This window comes from Nuphar pumila, chromosome 1 (genome assembly GCF_984573655.1).
Source record: "Nuphar pumila chromosome 1, dmNupPumi1.hap1.1, whole genome shotgun sequence".
In the NCBI taxonomy this organism is placed as follows: Eukaryota; Viridiplantae; Streptophyta; class Magnoliopsida; order Nymphaeales; family Nymphaeaceae; genus Nuphar; species Nuphar pumila.
Window position 1 is genome coordinate 47,703,830 of NC_143249.1, and position 27,009 is coordinate 47,730,838.

General features: G+C 40.8%; 2 protein-coding genes across 2 annotated transcripts; one reads left to right on the forward strand and one right to left on the reverse strand.

The window, feature by feature from the left end:
* Positions 1 to 8,603: 8,603 nt before the first annotated feature.
* Positions 8,604 to 9,461, reverse strand: LOC149848882 (nodulin-related protein 1-like). The gene is made up of 2 exons (XM_089997854.1): positions 8,917 to 9,461; positions 8,604 to 8,840 (listed from the first exon to the last, which is right to left on the reverse strand). Exons 1-2 carry the CDS (start codon positions 9,365 to 9,367, stop codon positions 8,758 to 8,760), a joined length of 534 nt encoding a protein of 177 aa, XP_089853980.1. The 5' UTR covers positions 9,368 to 9,461; the 3' UTR covers positions 8,604 to 8,757.
* Positions 9,462 to 17,154: 7,693 nt separating this feature from the next.
* On the forward strand, positions 17,155 to 19,376 carry LOC149848883 (uncharacterized). Its single transcript, XM_090005594.1, has 3 exons — positions 17,155 to 17,452; positions 18,197 to 19,021; positions 19,129 to 19,376. The coding sequence occupies exons 1-3, from the start codon at positions 17,155 to 17,157 to the stop codon at positions 19,155 to 19,157; spliced, it is 1,152 nt and encodes a 383-aa protein (XP_089861720.1). The 3' UTR covers positions 19,158 to 19,376.
* The last annotated feature ends 7,633 nt before the right edge of the window (positions 19,377 to 27,009 follow it).

Here is a 27,009-nt window from a genome sequence, read left to right on the forward strand (position 1 = left end):
TTTCGAGAACTTGGCATATAACTGATGTGTCTGGAGGGTTTCTAAAACGATTTTCAGATGTTCTTTGTGTTCCTCCACATTTTCTGAGTATATCAGTATGTCATCAATGAAGATAATGACAAAAGAGTCTAAGTATGGCCTGAATACCCGATTCATCAGGTCCATGAATGCCGCAGGAGCATTCGTGAGTCCAAATGGCATCACCACAAACTCAAAATGCCCATATCTGGTTCGAAATGCTGACTTTGGGATATCTTCATCTTTCATTCTCAACTGATGGTAACCCGACCTCAAATCAATCTTAGAAAAGACTTTTGCTCTTTTCAAGAGATCAAATAGGTCCTCAATACGGGGTAGAGGATATTTGTTCTTCACTGTTGCTTGGTTCAACATTCTATAGTCTATGCATAGTCTCATAGACCCGTCCTTTTTTTTCACGAACAGGACCGGTGCTCCCCATGGAGACGTACTCGGTCGTACAAAACCACGCTCCATCAGTTCTTGCAACTGCTTCTTCAGTTCTTTCAACTCTGCTGGTGCCATCCGATAAGGTGTTCTTGATATTGGCTTTGTACCTGGCATTAGTTCAATCCCAAACTCGACTTCCCGCTGAGGAGGAAGTCCATGAAGTTCTTCTGGGAATACATCGGCAAAATTGCAGACAATTTCCAAATCCTCTAGCTGAGTTAGTTTTGTTTCACCTCTGATCATACTAACCAGGAAAGCCATATCTCCCCGACGGAGATACTTTTGGGCCTTGAGGGTCGAAATAACCCTTTTCTTGATTTCAGGCCTTGCTAATCGAAATTCCACTTCCGGTATATCCGGTCGAGACAGAATTACTTTTCCTTCTCTACAGAGGACTCTAGCATAGTGTTCAAAGAGTCAATCCATACCCAGTATGACATCGTATTTGGTCATATCAAGTATGATTAGGTTGGCAGGTAAGTTGTGTTCTCCTAAAATAACTTCTACTTCTGGCATATAGTTCACACAAATTTCATTGAATCCTATAGGGTTATATACTACTAGTTCTTGATTCAATGATTCTGTGGGGATTCTAAGTTGTTTTGCAAAATATAAAGAAATGAAGAAATGAGAAGCTCCACAGTCAAATAAGACAAGGGCAGCTTGACCCAAAACAAGAACGGTACCTTGCACAAGGTCCCCCTTCTCCAGTTGGTCAGTTGTAGTAGCATACACATGTCCCGCTACGTGTTGTGGAGCCGCCTGAGGCTGTGGTGGTGCACGATGTTGCTGAGGCTGCTGTCCTCCAGTGCCGCGCTGTGCATCATCGGCCTGCTTCTTCCGACACTCCTTAATGTAGTGCCCCATCTTTTCACAATAGAAACATCCTCCTGTCTCATGGGGACATTGTTGTCCGGGGTGAAAACGGTTGCACTTCTGACACCTTTGATTTTGTCCTGGCATGTGTTGGGTACCTCCGTCATGCCTTGGTTTCTTGGTTTGATGGTTGAAACGTTTTCCACCAAACCTCTTCTTGAACTCGGGTTTCTGAACCCCCGTTCTGTTCTTTTGCGACTTTTGCCCCTCCTTCCAGTCATTGTCGAGGAGAGTCGCAACCTGAATAACAAGGATAGTTGATAACTAGTCAACGTTTCTTGATAGTCTAAGTGTTAATTTTGCTAACATAAAATAAGACTTGTATCACAATGAATATAGTGATTTTATCTTAATGGCTTCGTCAAGGCTCTTTGGCCCTCGAGTATACAGACGGTTTCTCAAGCCTGTCTTCAAGCCTCGAGCAAACTTCATTGTTCGATCTTCATCCGATGTATACACATTTGGGCAATAGCGTTCCAAACTGTGGAACTTAGTGATGTACTCGGCTTGGGATATCTCACCCTGCTGTAGGTCCAAGAACTCCTGCATCTTCTTTGCCCTCTCGTGCTTTGGAAAATAGGCAGCGTTAAAAACCTCTACGAACTCCGTCCAAGATACAGGACCATCCTGGAACTTGACTGCCCTGGTAGTTTTCCACCACTTTTCAGCATGATCCTTGAGACGATATGTCCCAAAGTCCACCCGACGCTCCTCGGGCACCTCCAGTACACGGAAGATACGTTCAATCTCCTGGATCCAACTCTCAACAGCTTCTGGATCCGTCTTTCCGGAGAAAGCAGGAGGATCCATGTCCATGAATTTCTTATAGAACATAATCCCACCGTTTGTACTCTTCTCATGGGCCACATGTTGTAGATTGTCACCCATCTGCTGCATTGTCGTAGCTTGCTGGCCTACTACTTCGGCCAGGTTATGTAGCGTTTCCATAATATCGTTGCAACGATTTGCCCACGTCATCTATTTGAGCAAATAACATTCATTATAACCTGAGCTATGATTTTGTGAATTAATTGTACACACTCATATGTTTTTTGTTTCTACATTACAAAACAATTTTTCTACATACTTACAGAGCCATCGCGGTCGCTGGAAGAGCCAAGATCTCAATTTATTCAGCCCTGCTCTGATACCAAAGCTGTAACGCCCCAACTTTTTATAGTAAAAATTTTGGAGTAAATTTTTTTTTTTTAAATAACGGAAGTGCGAAAAACACAAGTCGGGCGCATTATAGGGTAAAACTGAGAAGTACTAAACATACCATTCATTAATTGAAACATTAATGTCATTAATTACATCCCATAACAGAAATGTAAATCTACTAATCAGAGTTCAAACATAAAATACTGAATAAATGAGATCTCTTGGCTTTATCCAAAACGACACCCCAATGTTCCAATTAGTTGCTACCTGAAAAACATTTAAAGCAGAAGGGTCAGACTCCCCTGTCTGCGTAAGAAGCATTATATTTATATGTGGTGCTCAGTGACCTGTGTACAAATATGTGCAAGTACTGCAGATATAACTAGCATGGAAGTTTATAACATTCTAAGAAGATGATTATGTTTTCTAATTCATGATACAGTGCAAAAGATGACTGAACTAGAGGTATATTTATCCACATTAGTACAAGCTATAGATTCCACAATTTTTACTAAAGTCAAGTCAATAGAAGGTAATTCTTCAGAGATAAGTTTTTAGTCAACTTAAATTATTTAATGCTTATCTTACTCTTACCCTGTGGGTACGCACATGCATAGACCTCGTAGCGGACCGAGACCATATGGGGGTCTATTATTTAATAACCCGTATGACTAGCCGTACGGATATCCAAAGGGGACGATCATTGACCGAGAGAGAACTCCCCAGTGGCTAGAACAAAAATTAGGATGCACCCTGTACTTCTGCAGAAGACTTGGATCTACCACCTAGGACATACTGGTAGTCCTGGTCACCTAACTTCGTGGATTGGGGACCGGGTGAGACGCCTAGCTCTCACAAGAACAAGAATGTCCATGAAGCTTGTACCACCTACCCTCTCTAAGGTAGACCATGGGTCCAGTAACATACACCATCTTTTAGGTGTACCTAGAGCCCTGAAAAACCAGTAACATATACCATTTTCAGGTATACTCAGAATCCAACATATTTAATTTATATGTGTATAAATTTTCATTCTTGTTGGTTTGGATCCAGTAACATACATCTTCTTTCAGATGTACCCAGAACCCTGGGAAACCAGTAACATATATCATCTTTCAGGTATACCCAGAATCCCATATTTAATATATATGTGTATAAATTTTTATTTTTGTTTGTTTGGATCCAGTAACATACATCTTCTTTCAGATGTACCCAGAACCCTGGGAAACCAGTAACATATACCATCTTTCAGGTATACCCAGAATCCCATATTTAATTTATATGTGTATAAATTTTCATTCTTGTTTGTTTGGATCCAGTAACATACATCTTCTTTCAGATGTACCCAGAACCCTGGGAAACCAGTAACATATACCATCTTTCAGGTATACCCAGAATCTCATATTTAGGTTATGTGTGCATATTTTTAATTTTATTTATTCTTATGTGAAAGTCATTGCACCATAGGGGATTTTCAAAACCCAAACTCATACTAAGGTTGATCTTAGTATATGCACATTACCCATCGAATGCCTCAAAGGCACCAACCACAATTTCTCATAATTCTGGTTCAACTTTGTGTCGAGTACTTAAACATTCAGCATTTTCAGTTTTGTTTATGAGCTCGAGTGTACGTTCCGTACCCCCACTGGTTATGCCGCAACATGGCATTATCCAACTTTATCATGTGTGTTCTATGTATTGGACATAATCCTAAAGTCCATATGTGAATCACATATTTAGTTTACCATCGAAACTATTTCCTTCATAAATATTTCAATTGCATTTCACCTAAAAAGTCTTTAGAAAACTTTTCTAAAAGAACCCTTCATGAAAATCATTTTAGAAAACTCTTTACTCAATTTTTCATGTTTATTAGTCGACAAATAGGCTCACCGGTCGACCAACCTTTTGCTTCAAATCTTTTAAGCAAAACGTTATATTTTTTTTATAAAATTAGTCCACCGAAAGTTTTATCAGTCGACCGGACAAAATGTCTGTTTTTTGGAAAATTTAGCAGCAGTCGACTGAAGGTTTTATCAGTCGACTGAACAGAATATCAATTTTCTGGAAAATTGTGCAGCAATCGACTGAAGGTTTTATCAGTCGACTGATCAGAATGTCTGTTTTCTGGAAAAAATTTAGCACCAGTTGACTGAAGGTTTTATCAGTCAACTGATCAGAATATCTGTTTTCTGGAAAAAAATTAGCATCAGTCGACTGAAGGTTTTATCAGTCGACTGATCAGAATGTCTGTTTTCTGGAAAAAATTTAGCATCAGTCGACTAAAGGTTTTATCAGTCGACTGATCAGAAAGTCTGTTTTCTGGAAAAAATTTAGCATCAGTCGACTAAAGGTTTTATCAGTCGACTGAATAGAATGTCTGTTTCCTGGAAATTTTTGCAGCAGTCGACTGAAGGTTTTATCAGTCGACTGAACATATTATCAGTCGACTAACTATTGTCCCAGTCGACTAATTTTGTCGTTTTTCTGTAACTTTTAAAAGGGTGTATCTTTTTATTTTTCAAACATTTTGATCATTCTAAATAGACTGTTTTGCCACCCCTTTCATCCTCAATGTATGGAATCTTTCAACTATAAATATGAGTGCATTCCACACTTAAAAACATCGAATCCAATCGAATTACCCAATATGAATGATATATCTTTATTTTACCATGATGTGACATAGCAATCACGTATACATAACTTCAGACTTAATTAAAATCATTCAATCTACAAAGTATGAAAGGTGTATTGAACAAGAAAATACAACCAAACAATAATTTCATGAATAATAATCCAAGATACTTAAGGTTCCACGCCATTTGCCTACTTTATTTTTGTTTCGATCTTGAATCCGTCATGGCTAACACCCACACCAAAAATATATGCATTTTCCTACATAGATTCGAACTGTAGGTTTTGATATGAGTACTACATATCACCAGGCATACACATAGGAACAAAATGCCCTTACAAAGAACACCACAATGCCCCAACGTTGGCCAAGGGTGAGAACCATTGGCTGAACCACTACATATTGACCTATTGACGAGTAGGTGTTTCAGCTCATGCCACCTGGGTCTCGAGGCCCTAAACATACCTACATATAGGTGGTGCTTGTCGCATAACTCCATGATATTGCAACATAGATGTGCAACAAGGCATCGACCACTTACATACAAATAGCAATGCTCCTTACCTCTTTGAAGTCTCACGACGGCAAGGCTGCAACCTCCTCTCTTCGTTAGAGTGGCACCTCACGTCGATAACAGATGTTCACGCATTCAGCAAGGGAGGTCCACACCGTCCACCAATGGAGGTCGACCACCACCGAGAGAGAGAGAGAGAGAGAGATACGTCTAATGTAACTCCTTACCAAAAATCTCTCATTTAACTCCTCTATCTAGGGGAAAGTTACTAAATTTTTAAAGCATTAAATCTTCACCCAAATCTCACGTTTTTTGTGGGTGATGTCTATTTCCAACAATGCCCCCCCCCCTCTCTATGGCATGATTTCCTCTAACTTCCCTCACTATTTGCTTTATGGGTATCGCTCTTCCATGTCACCTGGGATCCTCAATCCTTGGTAGAGCTAGATGGAAAAGCCAAAAATTTAGGCTTAACATAATCCCACGTTTTTACCCTTTTCACCAAGGTAGAAAACATCACTTTCTTGTGACAAAAAAAATAATTTGTGCACAGGGGGTTTTGAATTGAGGTTGCAACTCTACAACCCTATGTGTCCTACCATAACTCCACTTCACCACTTGTTGTTTACTTTTGCGAAAATATTCTTTTTATGTCATATTTGGACATTTTTCCTTGTCGATGGTTTTCTTCCATTTTCAAGTAGATTTTTCACCCGTTGGTTTTAAACTTGCACTCGCTTACTTTAAATGTGCTTTGAATCTCATGCTATCATCCCGAAACCATCGGGTTTCCTTACTTGGACTCATGAACCGAGTCGGATCATCGGATCTCGCCAAGATCCGGATCCAAAACCACTTGTGAGAGTTTGTTATCGGTTTCATTCTAGAAACCACAAGTCATAAAAATTGTACTGCCTAACTTAAAATCTTACTATTTCACATAACGGATCCCATTTATTCATTTAGAATTTCATAAATTTCACGGGTTTTACAGAAGCACCGTGATGTCTAGTATTTACAATTATTAGGATACAAATTAGGCCATTCGGCGTTAATGACCGTTCATCTGTGCATTTTGATGCTCGCTGCGAGCATCTTTTAGCATAAAGAGTAAGCCACGGCGTTTACCTGGTTAACAAAAAAAGAAAGAAAGAAATTGTGGCTGCATCATGCCAGGGGCGGGGCCGTCGACTCCCCGGACGGTACCGGCGAGCCCGGGCTGGGCTTGGATGAGGGCGCGGTCGGGATGCCGCAGCCGACGGCACGGCCGATGCCGGGGTCGGCGTTATCGTCGTGAGTTTCATCCTTGCCGGAAGAGACACCACTTCGTCGGACCTCACCTGGTTCTTCTGGCTGCTCTCTCGCCTGCCAGACGTCGAGCACAAGATCCTCGAAGAACTCGCTGGAATCCGCCGGAATCAACGACTCTCCAGTGAAGAAGAATATGAAATCTTTGGTTTCCAGGAGCTTTGGGAGATGCACTACCTGCATCCGGTGGAAGACGGCCAGGGCGTAGTCCAGCGAGGAGGAGCGAGCAGGCGACGACCATCGGGCCGGCCAGTCATTCAGTGGCACCTGTCTAGTGACAATGTTTGTAGATATCTTAAAGTCTTGTAATTTACAAAATAATTTCATTACATTATTTTAGCATCTTTTTTTTTCGATTTTCAATCTTTCAGTCATCCCAACATATAAAGATGTCTGTGACCTTCCTTGGATGATGGTCACAGATCTTTCAACTAATCACACCTCACTTATGGTAATTGTGAATGCTGAATTGAAGGCTCGTTAGAAGATTCGTTCTCTCATGAATCGCTTTACCAAAACCAATGGACCAGTCGACTTTGTACAGAATTAAGACTTTCAATGACAGAAAAAGCAGCAGTTTGTGGCATCAAACAATACCGATTTGATTGAAGAAATGCTGATCAATCTTCATCATCAAATGATGTCGGATGGGTCATCTTCCTGGTGGCGGTTTGGAAGATTGTTTAGAGTGGAGCATTACTCTCTTGTATATGTTCATACAAAATATATTAAGCATATCCCAGCATGTGAATTTATTAGCAGCGTATTCGTATCATGATCTGTCTGTCTTGTACTTATGAAGCATGCCCCTTGAGTTGTACTCTGTATTTTTTAAGTTAGTTTTTCACCTCTTCTGTTTGTGTATGAAGCATGACCATTAAGCTTTGTAATTAAGTATCTTCATTTTGTGTCGCTGCTCTCTCTCTCTCTCTCTCTTAGCTGATACTACTTTCCGTGTTTTAGTACTGATTCCAGTTCTTTTTCTGTATAGCTTTTTAGATGATTATGTACAATCAGTTTGCAAGCGAGGCATACAAGAACTTGCGGCATAGGTTTATGTTTCTCTACGTTTCCTTTCTGAATACCATAGATCGCTGGGAGAGATCCGTGGTCACGTGGTGATCCGGCCTCCATCGAAGAGGGATCTTAGATCCTCTGTTCTGAGATCCCCCCCCATCCGTGGAGGTCGGACTAGAAATCCCCAGACCTGAGATCCTTGGATTTCAGCCAGAAATCCTAAGGAACTTAGATCTGGGTGCATCAAACGCAGCCTTATATTCCTCAGTAGAATGGTGAACATCCGCCCTTATTGCTTGACTGCGAGACAATAAATTTGTACAGCATCCACATATTATTCCCTTGCGGCAGTTGCATCTTGTGGCAGCAAGTGCCCCTCAGATCAACATAGCAGCGGTTCTCTAAACTGACCGTCAAATATCTGTAACCTGAATTTCATGATTCACAAAATCTAGCAAGGCCTTGAAACCCCTATTGCTACTGCTACAAATAGAGGCGCATAATATGTTATTTCTTTATGGTTATATGTCTCAGTACCAGATTGGATATCAAGTATGAAATGATCCTAGGAACATGAGAAACAGAAAAATAATAAAACCAATCATGCAAGTAACATGGTTTTCCGAAAAAAATCATCCGAGAGTCTATTTTTGGCAAGTGCAAGCTCCCATTCCTAGTGTTATTCGTGTCCAGGTCGAAAAACTAATACAATAACCAGTGCCACCAAAAATATTACATACGAAACAAGAGAGAGAGACCAATCCCCAAAAGGCTAGTGCTTCTTGAGGAAACCTTGAGCCAACTTCATGTAGTCCCCATAACCCGATCCCTCCTCTGCTTGACCTTCGTGTCCAGCTGCCCACAACAAACATCACACATCAGAAAACACATCTCAGAGAGAGAGAGAGAGAGAGCTTCCAAAGGGACTAACGTTTTTTGAGGAGACCCTGAGCCAATTTCATGTAGTCCCCGAATCCCGACCCTCCTTCCTCCTGATGAGTGCTCGTCGGATGCCCTCCCGACGGATGGTGAGAGCCACCGCCGGAGGCAGCAGGATTCTCGGCGGAGCCACCGCTGGGGGCATGGGCGACACCACCGCCGGCGCCGGTGCGGGAAGAGTGGTACTCGTGGAGGTAGTTCTCGGCCTTCTGGACGTACTTGCCGAAGCTCTTCTCCTCCAACTTGGCGTAGTGCCTGGCCGCGACGAGCACGTCCTCGGCTGCGCTCGCCACCTTCGCCTTGTCCACCTTGTCCGTATTGCGCCCGGCCGCCGCCTTCGTAGCCTCGGCGATCACCTTGGCGCTTGAGAGAAGGTCCTTCGGCGACGGCCGCGGGTGGTTGCCTTGGTGGTCAGGTTTCCGGTCGGAATGCTCGCCGTCCATAGCCGAATTCGCCGGATTCCGGTCGCTACTCCTCGTTCCTCTTTCTTGGCTTTGCAGATCTAGACGTGTTTCTTTTGCAAATACTCGGTACACCGTGGGATGTCTCCTTTAAAGATCATGTGTAGGGGTTCTTGGTAAAGATGATGAGACTTCAAAAGTCAATTCCCTTTCACGTGGGAGTGGGACCTTTTTGTTGTCTGGATGTGTGGTTCGGTTGGCAACTCCGTGTGTGTGCACGATCTTTTTCCTTTTGTGCCCTCTTCCAAAGCGCGTTTGCGTCTCGCGCAGACAGCCAAGGGTTTTTCCAAGGAAGCAACCAAACACGGTGAAGCTTTCGTAGGCCCCCACCACGCGAAGCATCGGGTAGGGCTGTCAATGAGTCTGGTTTGTATCGACTACCCAACTCGACTCGAACCCAAATACCCAGTATGGGCATAAAAGAAACTGATCTGAGAATTATTTGGCTTGATCCAAACCCGACCAGACTGGATCCCAATTCCCAAGCTACCACCAACCCGTCCAACTTGGTTTTAGGAGAAAATATCCCCACAATGATTTCCGCACATGGTGTTCTTCCATGGGACACACAAACGCCCGTGTCTCCTGCTGGCTTCCACTCTGCCCCCCCCCCCAACCACCACACACACACACACACAAAAAAAAAAAAAAAAAGGGGGGCTAAACAATCAAACGCCCCAAATGGAATGATCAAAGCGGCCCTTGTAAGATTTTTCTATTACATGATTTATGTGATACCACTTTTCTGTTTTAAATGGCTCTTTTCCCCCTTTGGCTATTCCCAGTTTCATGTGTAGGAAGTTTGAGAGTTGACACTTTTCACTCTATTTCAGAAAACCCAGCATGGGCCAAAGAACAGAAGAAGAGGTGCAAAAAATAAGATCATAACCTGGAATAGGAAAAATCATCAATAGATAACTAAAACAATCCGTTTTCTTCTTTCAGGGAAGATTGGCTCAACTTTTTAAACTTAACCCCTATCCAGATGCAGTAAAATTCTCTTCATCCCAATCATTCTCTACAAATCTTATAAAGGTATGCTGATGATGGTCGCCATCATCCTAAAAGCACATAATGTTTTAAGCAAACAAACTCTTCAACACCTTTGCTGTTTTCCGGCCCTTCTACTGTATTCAAAACTGCTTCTGTCACCAATAATTTCTACAAGAACAGACGCCCCCACCGAAATCGTGAAACCTGTTTCTGTCCCTAACAGTTATGTCCCTCTTGTATGTCTGACTGAAAAGCTTTATACTAGATTGACAATCATTGCACACCCTCAGATTCTTTACCATCCTAATAACTGTTCCAGGTGGGGTTCTCAAAAGCCCAAAAGCAATAGCAACCTTCTCGCTGTGGTAAATCAATGAGCTTTCCTTCCCTTCTTCAATATCATAAGACACCATTTCTGTGTCTTCAACATGCCCAGCCAAGCTCAATTCTCTGATCATTTCACCCAATACGGAGTAGATTTTCTCCAACTCAACCCCATCAAGTTTGTCTCCGACAGCAAACTCATATACCACATCATCAATCTTGATCAAACTATAACCCGGAACCTTTTTAATCCTTCATTCTGCCATCATCTTCCTCACCTCTGCAACTTTATCCCACCTGCGAGAATGCACATATAGATTGGCGAGGAGAATTTAAATATCACCCTTGTTGGGTTCTAATTCAAGAAGATTACCAATCACCAAATCACTCAATTCCATGTTCCCATGTACTCTACAAGCAGCAAGCAATGGCCGCCAGATAGCCGCATCGGGCTTAATGGGCATGGTCTTGATCACTTGCATGGCTTCATCTAAAGCACTTGCCCTTCCAAGAAGATAAATCTTAATAAATAATGTTCAATGTATTCCGGATCATCATGTTTTCACCTTTTGTTTCTTTTGTATATACCTCTTCGATCCGATATGACATTTTGGCTTAAGAACCCCATGTAGCGGGCTCCTCTCTTCCCCTCTTTATGTAATCATATTACAAGTTATAAAAAAAGTTTTATGCATCTTTGCCTCATTGCTCTCTTTGTGTTTGTCCATGCGTGTACTCATGCTTTCGCTCTTGCGCATGTGGTGTGAGTTGCTTGTGTGCTTAAAAGGCTTGCTTTCGGTGTTTGTAATTGCCCGAATCTACATCGTGGGAGCCTTCGCTTCTAAGCACATGACAAGTTGGTACAAGAGCCTTGTCGACATTGTGATCGACAATGGCACCAAAGAGAAATATCATGACTCCTTCAAGCAGTATGGTTTCTCCTAAAGAAGAATTCATGGTCGATGATTGTGTGTCAGGTATTGTGCATAATGTTGTCGAGCTGATTGGGATAGTGACCAATGTGAAAAAGTTGGACAATAAGACTTGTGCTGCTTTTACGGATCTCAACAGGGAAATCAAGACGACAGTAGAGGGGGTAGAAGACTCTATGGAAAGTCTTGTCACTAGATTTGTTGATTCGGTGAATAACCTTGCTATCAAGTTAGATGATCTGTTGGGTCGGTTCAACATCATGGTTGTGGAAATGGATGTTGTTCAATGAAAAAATGATCAGTTGGAGGGACAATTGAGGATTGTTCTAACTGGTAGGGTTGTGGCGCATGTAGATAAGTCAGATTTCAAGCTACCTGAGCCCACAAAGTATAAGGGCATTCGAAACTCGAGGGACCTCAAGAACTTTATTTATGAGATGAGGCAGTTTCTTAAAGGTACTAGGATAGAAGAAGACACAAATGGGTTGCGCACTGTAATAATGTACTTCGTGGATGAAGCGACTCTTTAGTAGAGACGTTACTTAAATGATGTTCAATGTGGGCTGGTCACGATAGTCTCATAGGAAGACCTTAAAAAAGAGTTACAAGACTACTTTTTGCCTATAAATTAAAAAAAATATCCTGTAATAAGTTACTGGCATTGAAGCAGACATGGTCAGTTCATGACTATATCAAGGCATTCTCTTTGATAATGTTAGACATCGAAAACATTGATGATACAGATTAGTTTTTCTACCTCAGTAATGGATTGCAAGGGTGGGCACCCACATAACTCATTTGGCATGATCATCCAACTCTCGTTGCAGCGCTTGTTGTTATGGAGTTTACCCAGCTTGATAGGAACAATACGACATTTCAAGGTAGACAACATAAAAATAATTGTAACAATAATAATCGAAAGGACAATCAAAGAAATGACAATGCATAAAATGTTGGTTGTGAGAACCAGCAAAATTAGAGCCGACAGGATGGACAAAATAATAACTATCAAAATAGGAATAACTTTCAGAGCGACAACTATCGTCATCGTGATTGTCGTATCTGCCATGATGATTATTAGGTTGATACATATCCCAACAAAAATGGAGATAATTGCGCCCGCCCTGAGCTGTGAATGTCATCCAGGGTGAGGAAATTCATCAACCTGTAGAAGTGCCAATTGTTGGGGCAATGTAGATGATGAATGCAGTGAAGGTGACAGTTACTGCAGAATCGATCGTATGTAAAGAACTGATGTGTTTGAAACTTCTACTCAACAGAAGACTCACCAAAGCATTGGTAGACACAAGTGCCATGCATAATTTCATCTCGTGTGGAGAGGCGGAGCAGTTGGGATTGCAGTGAGAAAAGAAAGAAAGCCACATGAAAGTGGTTAACTCTGAAACAAAGGTCATCTACGGTGTTGTTTGTGATGTGCCAGTGCAGATTCATAACTGGTCAGAAAGGACCACACTTTCAGTCACATCTATGGATGATTTCAAAGTCATTCCTGAGATGCAATTTTTGAAAAGTAATAAGGCAGTGTCGATGCCTCACCTTAACAATATCAACTTTGAGGGTGAGAATCAACCCTGCATGATTATCATGATACCAGTGAAGCCTTGTGAGTGCTTGGTGTTTGTGCTCCAGTTAAAGATAGGCATAAAAAGTAGTGACGAGACTTTTCTAATCATAATTCGTGCAGCAGATGAAGCGGAAGAAGTCGTTGACATCCCAAGGGCCTTTGTGCCTGTATTGAAGGAGTTTGGTGATGTTATGCCTACTGAACTACCAAAAAAACTACCTCTTAGGCGTGAGGTAAACCACCATATTGAGTTAGTGTCAGGTGCACGGCCACCCGCAATGGCTCTCTATCGTATGACAATTTCTGAGCTGAAAAAATTATACAAGCAAATGAATAACATGCTCAAAGTAGGAATCACACAATCATCTAAAGCTTCTTTTGAAGCGCCTGTGCTATTTTAGGTAAAGCACGATGAGTCAAAGTGTCTGTGCATCGATTATAGGGCAATGAATAAAATGACTATGAAGAACAAATATCTATTTCTTTTGATTGCGGACTTGTTTGATCATCTTGGAAAGACTAAAGTCTTTTTTAAGTTGGACTTAAAATCAGGCTATTAGCAAGTCAGAGAACCTGAAGGGGATGAAAAAAAAATCACATGTGTAACGCGATATGGGGCATTCAAATTTCTTGTTATGACATTCGTCTTGACGAATGTACCTATAACCTTCTCAACTTTGATGAACAAAATTTTTTACCTACACCTTGATAAGTTTGTCGCTATGTACTTAGACAACATAGTGGTGTATAGTAGTTCTATCGAGCAGCATATTCAACACCTTTATATTATGTTTCAGACTTTGAAAGACCACGAGTTGTACGTCAAGCGAGAGAAGTGCCTATTTGGTCAAAAAGAAGTTCACTTCCTTAACCGTATTATGGGAAGAGGTATATTGAAAATAGACCACAAAAAAATTGAAGCTATTCAATCTTCAAAGATACCTGCTAAGGTTTCTGAATTAAGTTGCGCACAAAAGAGCAAGGAAAGTCACCTCATCAGGCTTGACATTCTCTGCCAACATCCTCCAGAAAAGCTGAGCAGAGGCCTCACAGTGTCCGTTTATGGCCAGCCCTGAGATCATCACATTCCACGTGTAGATATTCTTCCTTCCCATTGCTTGAAACACCTCCTGTGATCGGGATATGCTCCCTCATTTCGCATGCATGTCTATCAGAGCGGTACCCACAAACACATTCAATCTTATCCTGTTTTGCTTGATAAAAGAATGAATCCATTTCACTTGGTTCAGAGCACCAAGATGAGCACAAGCCGAGAGCGTGCAAACCACAGTTACTTCGCTCACTCCAATATTCAGAGCACACATCTTGGAGAACAGATCCAGAGCCTCCAAAAACCTTTGATTATGCGTGTAGCCCATGATCATGGCGTTCTAAGAAACAAAGTTTCGTTCAAGCATTTGAACAAATATTTGCTGTGCACAGTCGATGCATTTGCAGCTGGAGAATATGTAGACTAACGCCGGATCTGTGAACACATCAGAATCAAGCCCCAACTGAAGTATTACGCCATGGATGGACTTCCTAAGATCCAAGAGTGATAATTGAGCACAACACTTGAGTAATGATCAGGAAGTACAGACCTAGATTGCATCTGGGTATAGGCAAGAACAACTTGTTCATGCAAATTGAGATGGCCATAGACAGGGGTGTAGCTAGGATTCATGTGAGGGGGGGGGGGGGGGGGGGGGACAAACAGGGGTGTAGCAAAAAAAAATTATTTGTGCGATAGTCGGGGGTTCGGGGGCAGCGGCCCCAAAATTTTTTTTTTGAGATAAAATAAAAAATGGCTATAATTATTAATAAAAATCTATTTCATATGGACAAATCAAACTATTTGCTGCAGTCAGAGCTGGGCTAGGACTGGACTGGGCTACAAAAATGGATAAAAATATATTTCATATGGAATCAGGGCTAGGAGTGGACTGGGCTACAAAAATGGATAAAAATCTATTTCATATGGAATCAGGGCTGGGCTAGGACTGGGCTTTTAAAAAAAAAACAAAAAAAATTAACTGTTTCGGGAGGCAGAACTAGGCCCCTAGCTACGCCCTTGCCTGAATGCATCACGCCTTCTCTCTTTTTTTTCAGATTGCTTGTAAGTTGTGGTGGTGGGGGAAGAACGAATCAGGCCGTCTGCGTGGGTGATTTGGAATCTCATTGCCCATCCTGGTGATGAACGGCCACCAATCTGAACCGCTGCCGATGAAGACATTCTGCACACCCTTACGGTGGGCCCCACTGCTCAAGCACTGCTGCTAACGGGTTTGGATCGGCTACTCGGCCCAAACCCGAATTCCCGAATATGGCCGAGCAATATGCCGGCTTTGGTTTATAATTTTTGTCGGATACCTGACCCGCTCCGAGTGTTTTATATATATTTTAAGTAAAAGTAATCTTTTAAAACTATACGAATCTGAGTTTGAGATTTCATTTTGGTGACCGAACCTAAGCCCGAAACTGGAGTCTTTGTTATTTGGGCGAGTTCGAGTACACCTGATGGGTCGGGTACCTGACCCGTTGATAGCTTTTACACTATACGAAGGTGATGGAAGTAAGTGGAAACATGGCGATGACACTGGTAAGCGAGCCAAAAGATGCAAAGAGGGTGTTCAAGCTCAGCTTGTTTTCACGGCGAGCCAAGCAGAGCTCCAATTCATGAAGAGCCTAAGTTAAATGAGCCGAGTTTGAGTTTGGCTCCATTATAAAAAATAAACTTTTTGAAATTAAAATTAATACAATTTGGACTGTTAACCTTGGACTAGGCTCAAACTAGCTCATTTATAACGTAAGTGCTCCAACACTTCAACCATTTGCACTATGATTCGTTCCGAACAGAATAAAGTGATTATAAAATCCGTGAAATCTCAAGAACAGCCGAACATGAGATTTCAGTCAGGCGCCTATGAGATTTCGATTCTCACGGTTTGCCTTGTAATTTCGAATCATTCTAACTGGAAATTACACCCGTGAAACACGGGTCTGCAACTGAGTCTACAACAGCTAGTAGATGAACTTCATGTTGGAACATTTACAATTACATTGGATCATTTATCCAATATTGGACTTATATGTATAATAATTATGTGTTATAAACTGTCTATTTGTAAGCTTTCTTAAAAGTGATTAATTTCTGTTTAAGTTATTTAAGCTTTAATGTATCCATAGGGTGTGGTGCTCTAATGTGTAGAGACTAAGATGTAATTACACTTTAATGATGGGCTAAAGTGTAATTACCCAAATGGTGATTATCATCTTTGATAAAGGGGTCATGGTCCCTGGATCATATACTTGAACATTCCTCTATATCCCATTAAGAGAGAGAAGAAGCTACAGGAAACAAGAGCACAAAACATCAAGTATATTGATCTAGAAGATCATACCTTCAGAGATTGTTGCTATGGATTCAGGTACGCTTCCGTTTATAGAATTCTATCAAAGTTTCTATATGATTCAACATGTTGATCTAAAGGGATTGAATATTTGTTCTAACAAGTGGTATCAGAGCCATACATGAACGGATCATTTAGAAACATTAAAATGTTATACATTTTGAGATTAAGCATATTTTTTTTTTGGATTCTGCAACTTCATACAGAATATTTTTTTTTTTTGGAAACTGCAATAGTAGAAGGATTCAGATTGAAATCAACAAAGAACAGCAACATTGTATAAATTTTTTGATTTGGGCATTCTTTTTTTTGTTTTCTATGCCCTTTCTGTCGACAAAGAACAGCAACATTTTTTTTTTTTGGATTCAGTCGATGACAGACGGAATTTTTTTTTGATTTTCTGAAACCCTTTCTATTGAAATCCTATTCATTCGATTACAGATGACGAAAGATTCAATGATTAAAAAAAAAAAAAATTTAATCTTACCTTTCATCGACCAGAATTTTTTTTTTATCGTCGGCAAGATGGAGAAAGGGATTCCGGCGACGGACTGCGAGGGGTTCTATTATTACCCGGTGGCCTCCTCAGGGATGGCGGAGCCCTTCTTGGACTTGCAGAGGGCGGCGGCGGGGGAGGTGATGGCCTTCGACACCTCCAAGGCCGACATGCTCCACGACCTCGCCAGGAACTCCATGGGCTCCGTCGGTTCTCCGGTGGCTCATAGACCGTCGACCTTGAGCTCTTCTGCGAGTAGTGACCGGCGACCGGCGGCGGCGCCTCACAGACGAGCTGTGTCCTGCCGTTTCCGCCTCACGGTGACCGGTGATCGGCGACCGGTGACCGGATTTCTCTTTTTCAGTTTCCTGCTGATTTTCCGCTGGAAAGGAGTCGTGCACAGCAAAAATCGGGAATCGGTTTAACCCCCTTTCCGCATTCTTGTGGAATTACATTTTACAAAATTGCCCCATATATATTTTTTTTTATTTCCAGAACAGGGGTTATTTTTTGGGAACAATTATAAACAGAATATATATATTGATTTTTTAAGTCAATTTTATTGCAATCTTAAGGCTAATTTTTTTTTGGGATCTGTTAAATTTTATTATGCCAAATAATTTTGAATTCAAATATTGGAAAAGTTATATGTATTTTGAGATTAATTGATTGAAACATCATGTCACCAAAGTGACCTCTCTTGTGGAAATCGATTAATTTCAAAATATAAAAGGATTTTATGCAAGTGTAATAATGTAAATAATGATCGGCCCAAAGGAAGATCAATATTTAACAGAATTACACGAGCACCTGTGGTAATAAACATGTGATAGTTATTCAGATTACATGTAAGCAATAGATCAGCCCAAAGGAAGGTCATTGTTCGACATGTTCTTACTGTTAATGTTTGATTACTACACCAAGATGTCAATTACAAGTTAATATCCTATCCAAAGATGGGATATTAATGGAGTGTCGATATCTTGAAATGCCATTTACCATTATTTGAATTCATTATTATTACTATGTTAATTATGTGAGCATGACTAGTTTATTTTATTTTGAATCCAGCTATTTCCGCTCCTGCTAATATTACTGCCAGTATAAATTCTATTCCCATGCTTAATGGCACAAACTTCAAGTCATGGCAAGAGAATCTCTTGATAGTTCTCGGAGTCATGGATCTAGACCTTGCAATAAGGACCGATTCTCCCTCACCTATTACAGACAATAGTACCTCTGATGAAAAGAGGAAAATGGACAGGTGGGATAGATCAAATCGCATGTGTATGATGATCATGAAGAAGGCCATTCCAGAATCATTCAGGGGCACTACGTCTGAAAATATTACTACAGCCAAAGATTTCCTTACTGACATTGAGAAAAGATTTGCCAAGAACGAAAAGTCTGAAATTGGTACGCTCTTGACAACTCTAATCTCAATGAGGTATAAGAGTAGAGGCAATATCAGGGAGTACATTATGGAGATGTCTCATTTCGCTTCAAAATTAAGGGCACTTAAGCTTGAACTCTCCGAGGAATTGCTAGTGCATTTGGTTCTTATTTCTCTTCCAACACAATTCAGTCAGTTTAAGGTGAGCTACAATTGCCAGAAAGAGACTTGGTCTCTGAATGAGCTCATCTCCCATTGTGTTCAGGAAGAGGAAAGACTGAAGCAAGATAAGACTGAAAGTGCTCACTTTGCCTCTACATCTAAGTACTCAAAGGGCAAAGGCAAGGGAATTAAAAGGAAAAAGGAAGCTGCAGATACAACACCCAACAAGAAACAAGAAAAGAAACCGGGTAACCCGGGAGGTACTGGATGTTTCTTTTGTGGTGCTGAAGGACATGTAAAGAAGCAGTGTACCAACTATCATTCTTGGCGTGCTAAGAAAGGTACATTACTTAATTTGGTTTGTTCTGAGGTTAATTTAACTTCGATGTCTAGACACACTTGGTGGATAGACTCTGGTGCAACCACTCATATCAGTGTGTCTATGCAGGGTTGCCTCCATTGCCGAAAGCCAAGTGATGCTGAAAGATACATCTATTTGGGCGATGGCAAGAAAGTTGAAGTTGAAGCAATAGGAAAATTTAGATTATTGTTGAAAACTGGATTTTATTTGAATCTTGATGAAACATTTATTGTTCTGTTTTTTAGACGTAACTTATTTCTATTTCTGCTTTGGACAAATTAGGCTTTACTTGTTCATTTGGAAATAGAAAATTCAGTTTGTTTCATGATTCAAAATCAGTTGGATCTGGTTTTTTGTCTTTGCATGATAATCTTTATTCTATTGATATTATTGCTTCATTTAATGAATCCCTGCATTTAAATCATAACATCAAAAGAAGATTAGCCAATGAGAATTCAGCTGCATCATGGCACAAGAGATTAGGACATATTTCAAAACGAAGAATTGAAAGACTTGTGTCTAATGAAATTCTAGATCCCTTAGATTTTACAGATTATGATATTTGTGTTCATTGCATTAAGGGAAAACAAACCAATAAAAGAAAATTTGTAGCCAATAGAACATTAGGCGTCCTTGAACTTATTCATACAGACATTTGTGGGCCATTCCCTACGGCTGCTTGGAATGGTCAACAATACTTTATAACGTTCATTGACGATTATTCTAGATATGGCTACATTTTTCTTATTAATGAAAAGTCACAATCCTTGGATGTGTTCAAATCCTTTAAGGCAGAAGTTGAGAATCAACTCAACAAAAGGATTAAAAGCGTCAGATCTGATCATGGTGGTGAATACTACGGTAGATATGACGGTTCAGGTGAACAACGTCTAGGACCTTTTGCTAGATACCTAGAGAAATGTGGTATCGTCCCATAGTACACCATGCCAGGTTCACCCACGATGAATGGTGTTGCTGAAAGACGAAATAGAACGCTTAAGGATATGGTAAGAAGTATGATTAGTCATTCTATCTTACCAGATTCACTCTGGGGAGATGCACTTAAGACTGCAGCATATATCCTCAACAGAGTTTCAACTAAAGCAACTACTAAAACCCCTTATGAACTTTGGACAGGCAGGAAGCCTAGTCTAAAGCATTTGCACATTTGGGGATGTCCAGCTGAGGCAAGGCCATATAAGCCTAATGAAAAGAAACTGGACACAAGAACAATTAGTTGCTATTTTATTGGATACTCTGAAAGATCTAGAGGATACAAGTTTTATGATCCCACAACCAAGGCAATTTTTGAATCTGGAAATGCCCGATTCTTTGAGGATGTCGAGTTTGCAGGGGGTGATAAAGTAAAGGACTTTGTCTTTGAAGAAGAATATGTTGATATTCCATTAGGTGTTGTTGGTATTGATCAGAATTACTCTGACCCTGTCCAAAACACAACTCAAGACAATGTTGGAGAATCTCTCATTCCAGAAACTATTCCAGATGAACAAACTCTACAACCTCAAGAACCTATACCATTAAGAAGATCCACTAGAGAAAGAAGAAGTGAAATACCAGATGATTATATTGTATTTCTCCAAGAAAATGATGTTGACATTGGAATAGTGGAAGATGATCCTATCAGCTTCCATCAGGCCATGGAAAGTTCCAATTCTCAAAAGTGGATAGATGCCATGAATGAGGAGATTAAGTCCATGAGTGACAATGATGTATGGGAACTTGTCTCATTGCCTGAAGGTGTGAAACCTGTTGGTTGCAAATGGATTTTTAAGACTAAGAGGGATTCAAAAGGCAATGTGGAGAAGTATAAGGCTCGTCTTGTTGCAAAGGGCTTTACACAGAAAGAAGGCATCGACTATAAAGAGACTTTCGCTCCAGTTTCTTCGAAAGACTCTTTCAAGATTATAATGGCATTAGTGGCACATTTTGATCTTGAGTTACATCAGATGGATGTAAAGACAACATTTCTCAATGGTGACATTGATGAAACAATTTATATGGTGCAGCCAGAAAACTTTGTGTCAGATGACTCAAAGAATATGGTCTGCAAACTTAAGAAATCCATCTATGGACTCAAACAAGCATCTAGACAATGGTATTTCAAGTTTCATCAAGTGATCATCTCGTTCGGTTTTGAGGTGAACTTGGTTGATGACTGTGTATACCATAAATTCTGTGGGAGTACACATATATTTCTGGTTTTATATGTTGATGATATTTTGCTTGCCAGTAACGATATAAGTTTATTGCATGACACCAAGAAATTTCTAGCTAAGCATTTTGAGATGAAAGATCTTGGTGATGCATCTTTTGTGTTAGGAATACAAATACATCGAGATCGCTCTCGAGGTACTCTAGGACTATCACAAAAGCGATATATCGAAAGGATTCTGAAAAGATTTGGCATGCAAAATTGTAAACCAGGAGATACCCCTGTAGCTAAAGGAGACAAGTTCTGTCTCAATTAGTGCCCGAAAAATGATTATGAGCAAAAGGAAATCCAGAACATCCCTTATGCTTCGGCAGTAGGGAGTCTCATGTATGCTCAAGTATGTACGCGTCCAGATATCGCGTTCATTGTGGGAATGTTGGGCAGATATTTATGTAATCCAGGAATGGACCATTGGAGAGCAGTCAAACGAGTATTACGATACTTACAGAGGACGAAGGATTACATGCTCACATATCAGAGAACGGATCAGCTAGAGATCATTGGGTATACCGATTCTGATTTTGCTGGATGCCAAGATAGCAAGAAGTCTACGTCGGGCTACATTTTTTTTCTTGCAGGAGGTGCCATTTCATGGAGGAGTGCTAAACAGACTCTTATAGCATCCTCTACCATGGCAGCTGAGTTTGTAGCATGTTTTGAAGCATCCAACCAAGGAATCTGGCTGCGTAATTTTGTCATGGGACTGCGTATAGTGGATAATATTACAAAACCACTAAAGTTATTTTGTGACAATAAATCAGCAGTTATGTATTCCAATAACAACAGAAGTTCAATGAAGTCAAAGCATATAGACATCAAATTTCTGGTTGTTAAAGAAAGAATTCAAAGTGGACAAGTATCTATTGAACATATTGGGACAAACTCCATGATTGCGGATCCGCTTACTAAGGGATTGCCACCCAAACTGTTTATTGAGCATGTTGCTCGTATGGGTGTCAAGTCTCTTGAAGATATTCAGGTTTAGTGGGAGTTTGCATTTGAAATATTTTTATAGACACAATTTTGTTATGTTGTAAAGATGTTTTAAGGTTAATTTTCTGCAGAAATTAAAGTCATACAGTTTATTCACACTTTGAATATGGTATATGATTGATCTCAATAAGGTTCAAGGTGGACCAGTTGGAAATAGACATGTTGTAATCACATTGCATGAAATTTCCATGCTACACATCCACATCATGATCTTTGTCATTCGATTGTGTTGGCACAAGTGACCATTGAAGGTCGAGTTACGACAAATGTAACAAAGGCCGCCTTGATTCTGTGTTAATATAATTGATGGGCATGATTGATTTTTGGATACATTCAGGTATGACAGTAAAGTTGAGCTCATATGGTATTTTAATAATGCATAATTATAAGGTTACACATATAGTCCAAGTGGGAGATTGTTGGAACATTTACAATTACATTGGATCATTTATCCAATATTGGACTTATATGTATAATAATTATGTGTTATAAACTGTCTATTTGTAAGTTTTCTTAAAAGTGATTAATTTTTGTTTAAGTTATTTAAGCTTTAATGTATCCATAGGGTGTGGTGCTCTAATGTGTAGAGACTAAGATGTAATTACACTTTAATGATGGGCTAAAGTGTAATTACCCAAATGGTGATTATCATTTTTGATAAAGGGGTCATGGTCCCTGGATCATATACTTGAACATTCCTCTACATCCCATTAAGAGAGAGAAGAAGCTACAGGAAACAAGAGCACAAAACATCAAGTATATTGATCTAGAAGATCATACCTTCAGAGATTGTTGCTATGGATTCAGGTACGCTTCCGTTTACAGAATTCTATCAAAGTTTCTATATGATTCAACATGTTGATCTAAAGGGATTGAATATTTGTTCTAACACTTCATGGGTCTGTAACGGCTTTACAGAGGAAGACGATGTTTCCTCCTCTCTCCTATATGAAGACCAGTAGAGAAAGACGATGTAGGAAGTAGGGATGGCAGTAGACCCGAGGACAATGGGGCCCCACCCTGCCTCGCCCCCATTTGGACCAGGGATGAAGGGTACCAAACGGGGATGGAGGCGGGAATGAAGGTTAAATTCTATCCCCGTGCGGGGATGGACTTACGCTTTCCCCCACCCCACCTAGGGGTGGCAATCGGGTCGGGTTGGCGGGTTAGCATACCTCAACACGAACCCGACCCGTTTATTAAACGGGTCGGCTGTGGCAAACACGAACCCGACCCATTTATTAAACCGGTAGTCCGACATGACACGGTTAACCTGTTTAATAAACGGGTCGGGTCGGGTAAACGGGTTGGTGGGTTGGCAGGCAGGTCGGGTTCGGGTAAATGTGTTGACGGGCAGGTCGCTACATCGGTCGGAGAAAACCCTAAGTTTGAACAAGCTATGTCTCTAAAAGCAACCTATGAAAGCAATGCAGGTAATTCGTGACGGAAAAAAAGAAAGAAACAGAGTTTTTTTTGAACAAGACTCACAGGAGGCGGGGTCGTCGGCATTCTCTCCACAGCCCTCAGCTCCAGAAACCACCGACCGAAATCCCCCGCCTCCGATTGGAAAGCTCCTACCTCGGGCCAAAACTGATCGATCACCGACCTCAACTCCGACAACGACTGTGGAGCGAGCGAGAAGCAGTTCTCCGCCCTAATTTCTGGGACCGAAGAAGCCATCGCATCGAGCATCCGGCTCTCCCGCCGGAGCACAAGCTCCCGCTCGAACGTGATCTCTCTGCGGACCTCCTCCTCGATCTGGTGCCTTCTCTCGACGTCTGCCGCAATCAACTCCCCGTGGATCTTCTGTTTCTCGATCTCCCACCACAGAGCATCCCTCGAACTTAGGGTTTTCTCGAGCAGATGTCCGGGTTTAATAAACGGGTTGGCGGGCGGGTTAGAGGGTCAGGTTCGGGTAAACGGGTTGACCCGCCCGCTTAACCTGTTTATTAAACGGGTCAGACGGGTTGGCATACCCCTAACACGAACCCGGCCCATTTAATAAACAGGTTAGGCGGGTCAACCTGTTTACATCACGAACCCTTTTAAGTCAAACCCGAACCCGGCTAAGAAGTGGGTTGGCGGGTCGTGTCAGATTTTGCCACCCCTAACCCCACCCCATCCCCGTCACAATCCCCGCCTTGCCCTGCCCCGCCTCGTCACCGATGGAAAATGGGGCCCCGCCCGCCTCACCCCCCGTTTGGACCGGGGATGGAGGACTTCAAACGGGAATGGAGGCGGGGGTGGAGGTTAAAATCCATCCCCGTGCGGGGATGGAGGTTAGAATTTTGAGATGGGGCGGGGGGTGGAGACCTTGTCCCTCGCCCCCGCCCCGGTCTACTGCCATTCCTAGCAGGAAGGAGCCACCAATCCGCTGCACGTTGCCGGAGGAAGGAAGTCGTCGGAGGTCTCGTTCCTGCTCGACCGGAAAAACAGGTAATGTTTTTTTTTAAGTGGCTGAGATAGCAGGGGGAGGGGGTGGAGAGGGAGGAGCTCGCCCGAAAGGATTCTGGCGAGCTCCACTACGAACAATGCAGCTGAAGGGGCGGAGAGGGAGGCGGTGGATGAGCTCGCCGGCGAGCAACCACCACTAGCCTGGATCCCTTTATTAGGGAGTGACCAAAGTTTTGGACAACTTTGATCGATTGCCCTTTATTAGGGAGCACTAGAGCTATCAATGGTCTGGTTTGATCGATTATTCCATCAGACCCAAACCCAAATTTCAAAGTATGAGCATGAAAAATACTCATAAAGAGGTGCCTCCAGCCTTTGGAAGACTCCCTACAGTGATGATTCTAGTCAATCTGCCCTGTTCCTAGTCAATTCCAAAGCCCAGATTGTCGATTAAAATCACCAACACCACTGCCACTAAACTAACCGAATGCAGGCGCAGTTTGTCAATTGCAACTTGGCCATATTCAATACACCTCAAATCTATTGATTGCTCTAGAGTTTTGCAGTAAGAACTCAGGAATTTCTCTGCAATTTACAGCGAATGTTTTGTTAATTTGGGTCTGTTTCAATTTGATTCATGTTACAAGTTTAGAAGGAGGTTCTTTGACAGTAACAACTAACAGTGGACAAAACTGTTGTTTTAAAACATGAGAAAATGAATCTCATTTGTATGAGATTCTTTTCCTCAAGTCAACCAAACATGCGAATCACTTTCTCATGAGACTCCAAATCAAAATGATTTAGAATCTCATGAGATTCTAAATCACATGTAATAAGAACAGCCGAACATACCCAATATATATATATATATATATATATATATATATATATATATATATATATATATATATATATATATATATATATATATATATATATATATATATATATATACTAATTATCGACCCTACATGACTCGGGCTGAACACTTGCAGTTCAAGTTCATATGTTGCTTGCCGAGCCTATTTCATGAGGCTTTTTCCCATTACAAAGCTCGGAGAATTAGCACCCCTCCTTTTCATAAACAGGCTTTAGCCAACACAGATAGACCAGAGGCCTATTCACACTACAAAGAAGTTGTTCAACCACTCATATAACTTGCAATGTCCTATCACATGGTGACTTTGCACAAACTGGATCCAGCCAGATGGTCGGAGCTGCATTTGATGACGAGTTTTATCGTTGGCTATGTTCATTTTAGCCGATGATCAATTGTCGTCGCTATAACAAAAATAGCCGACGAATTTTATGGTCAGTTATATCCATTTTTTTTTTAAACTAACATATCTGACATTTTTTATCATCAGCTATGTTAGTTTCAAAATAAAAAATTGGATGTAGTCGATGATAAAATTCATCGGCTATATTTCTTATACCGATGATAATGAATTGTCAGCTTGCTAGTTTCAAAAAAAAAATGAATATAGTCGACGATAAAAATCGTCGGCTATATTCCTTATATCGACAATCAATTATCGTCAGATGAAAATCATATCACCGATGATATTTATTGTCGGTTTTAAACTAACATAGTCGTTCATAGATTACAAATAATCAGCATATTGACAGCGATAATTATCATCGTCAATAAATTACAAATAATCAACATTATTTTATTTCATTGAGTAAGTAAGAGTTATTTTAAATGAAAAATGATCGTACGACAAATATCACTAAAAATAAAATATGCATGATGTTTTTGTGAAAATCACAAAATTCGCACGATATCTGATGAGAAACTCTCAACAATCCTTGTAAAAATTCCTCACAACTTTCGCAAATATAGTAATAAAATCTCAACAATTCTTATGAAAATCCATTACATGCAAATTTTATCAAGAGTTTTGTGTTGGTAGTTGCAAAAGTGTACTTTCAATGCAGAAATCATGAAAAGTTTACAGAATTGACAAACTTTCGCATGCAATTCACTTTAAGAGATGTGAGAATCCATTTTAGCGTGCGAATTTACCTGTATATATATATATATATATATATATATATATATATATGGTTTGTGTTTATTTTTTTTGTTTTTTCAATTGTATGTGGGAAAAACTACAAGGATTTTACCGGTTGGGAACCACAAGATGAAGTGTAGACAGTTATCGATCAAGTGCCGCCGAAAGTAACCGTTGCCAAAAATAGTCACTAAAAGTTTTGCTAAGGAGGAAGAAGTTAAGAGACCACCATTTGGGGACCACAAGAAGCCCTAAGTTTTGCAAAAAGAGGGTTTGGGGACCACCAGTTTGTGCAGTTTGCTTTTATATATATATATATATATATATATA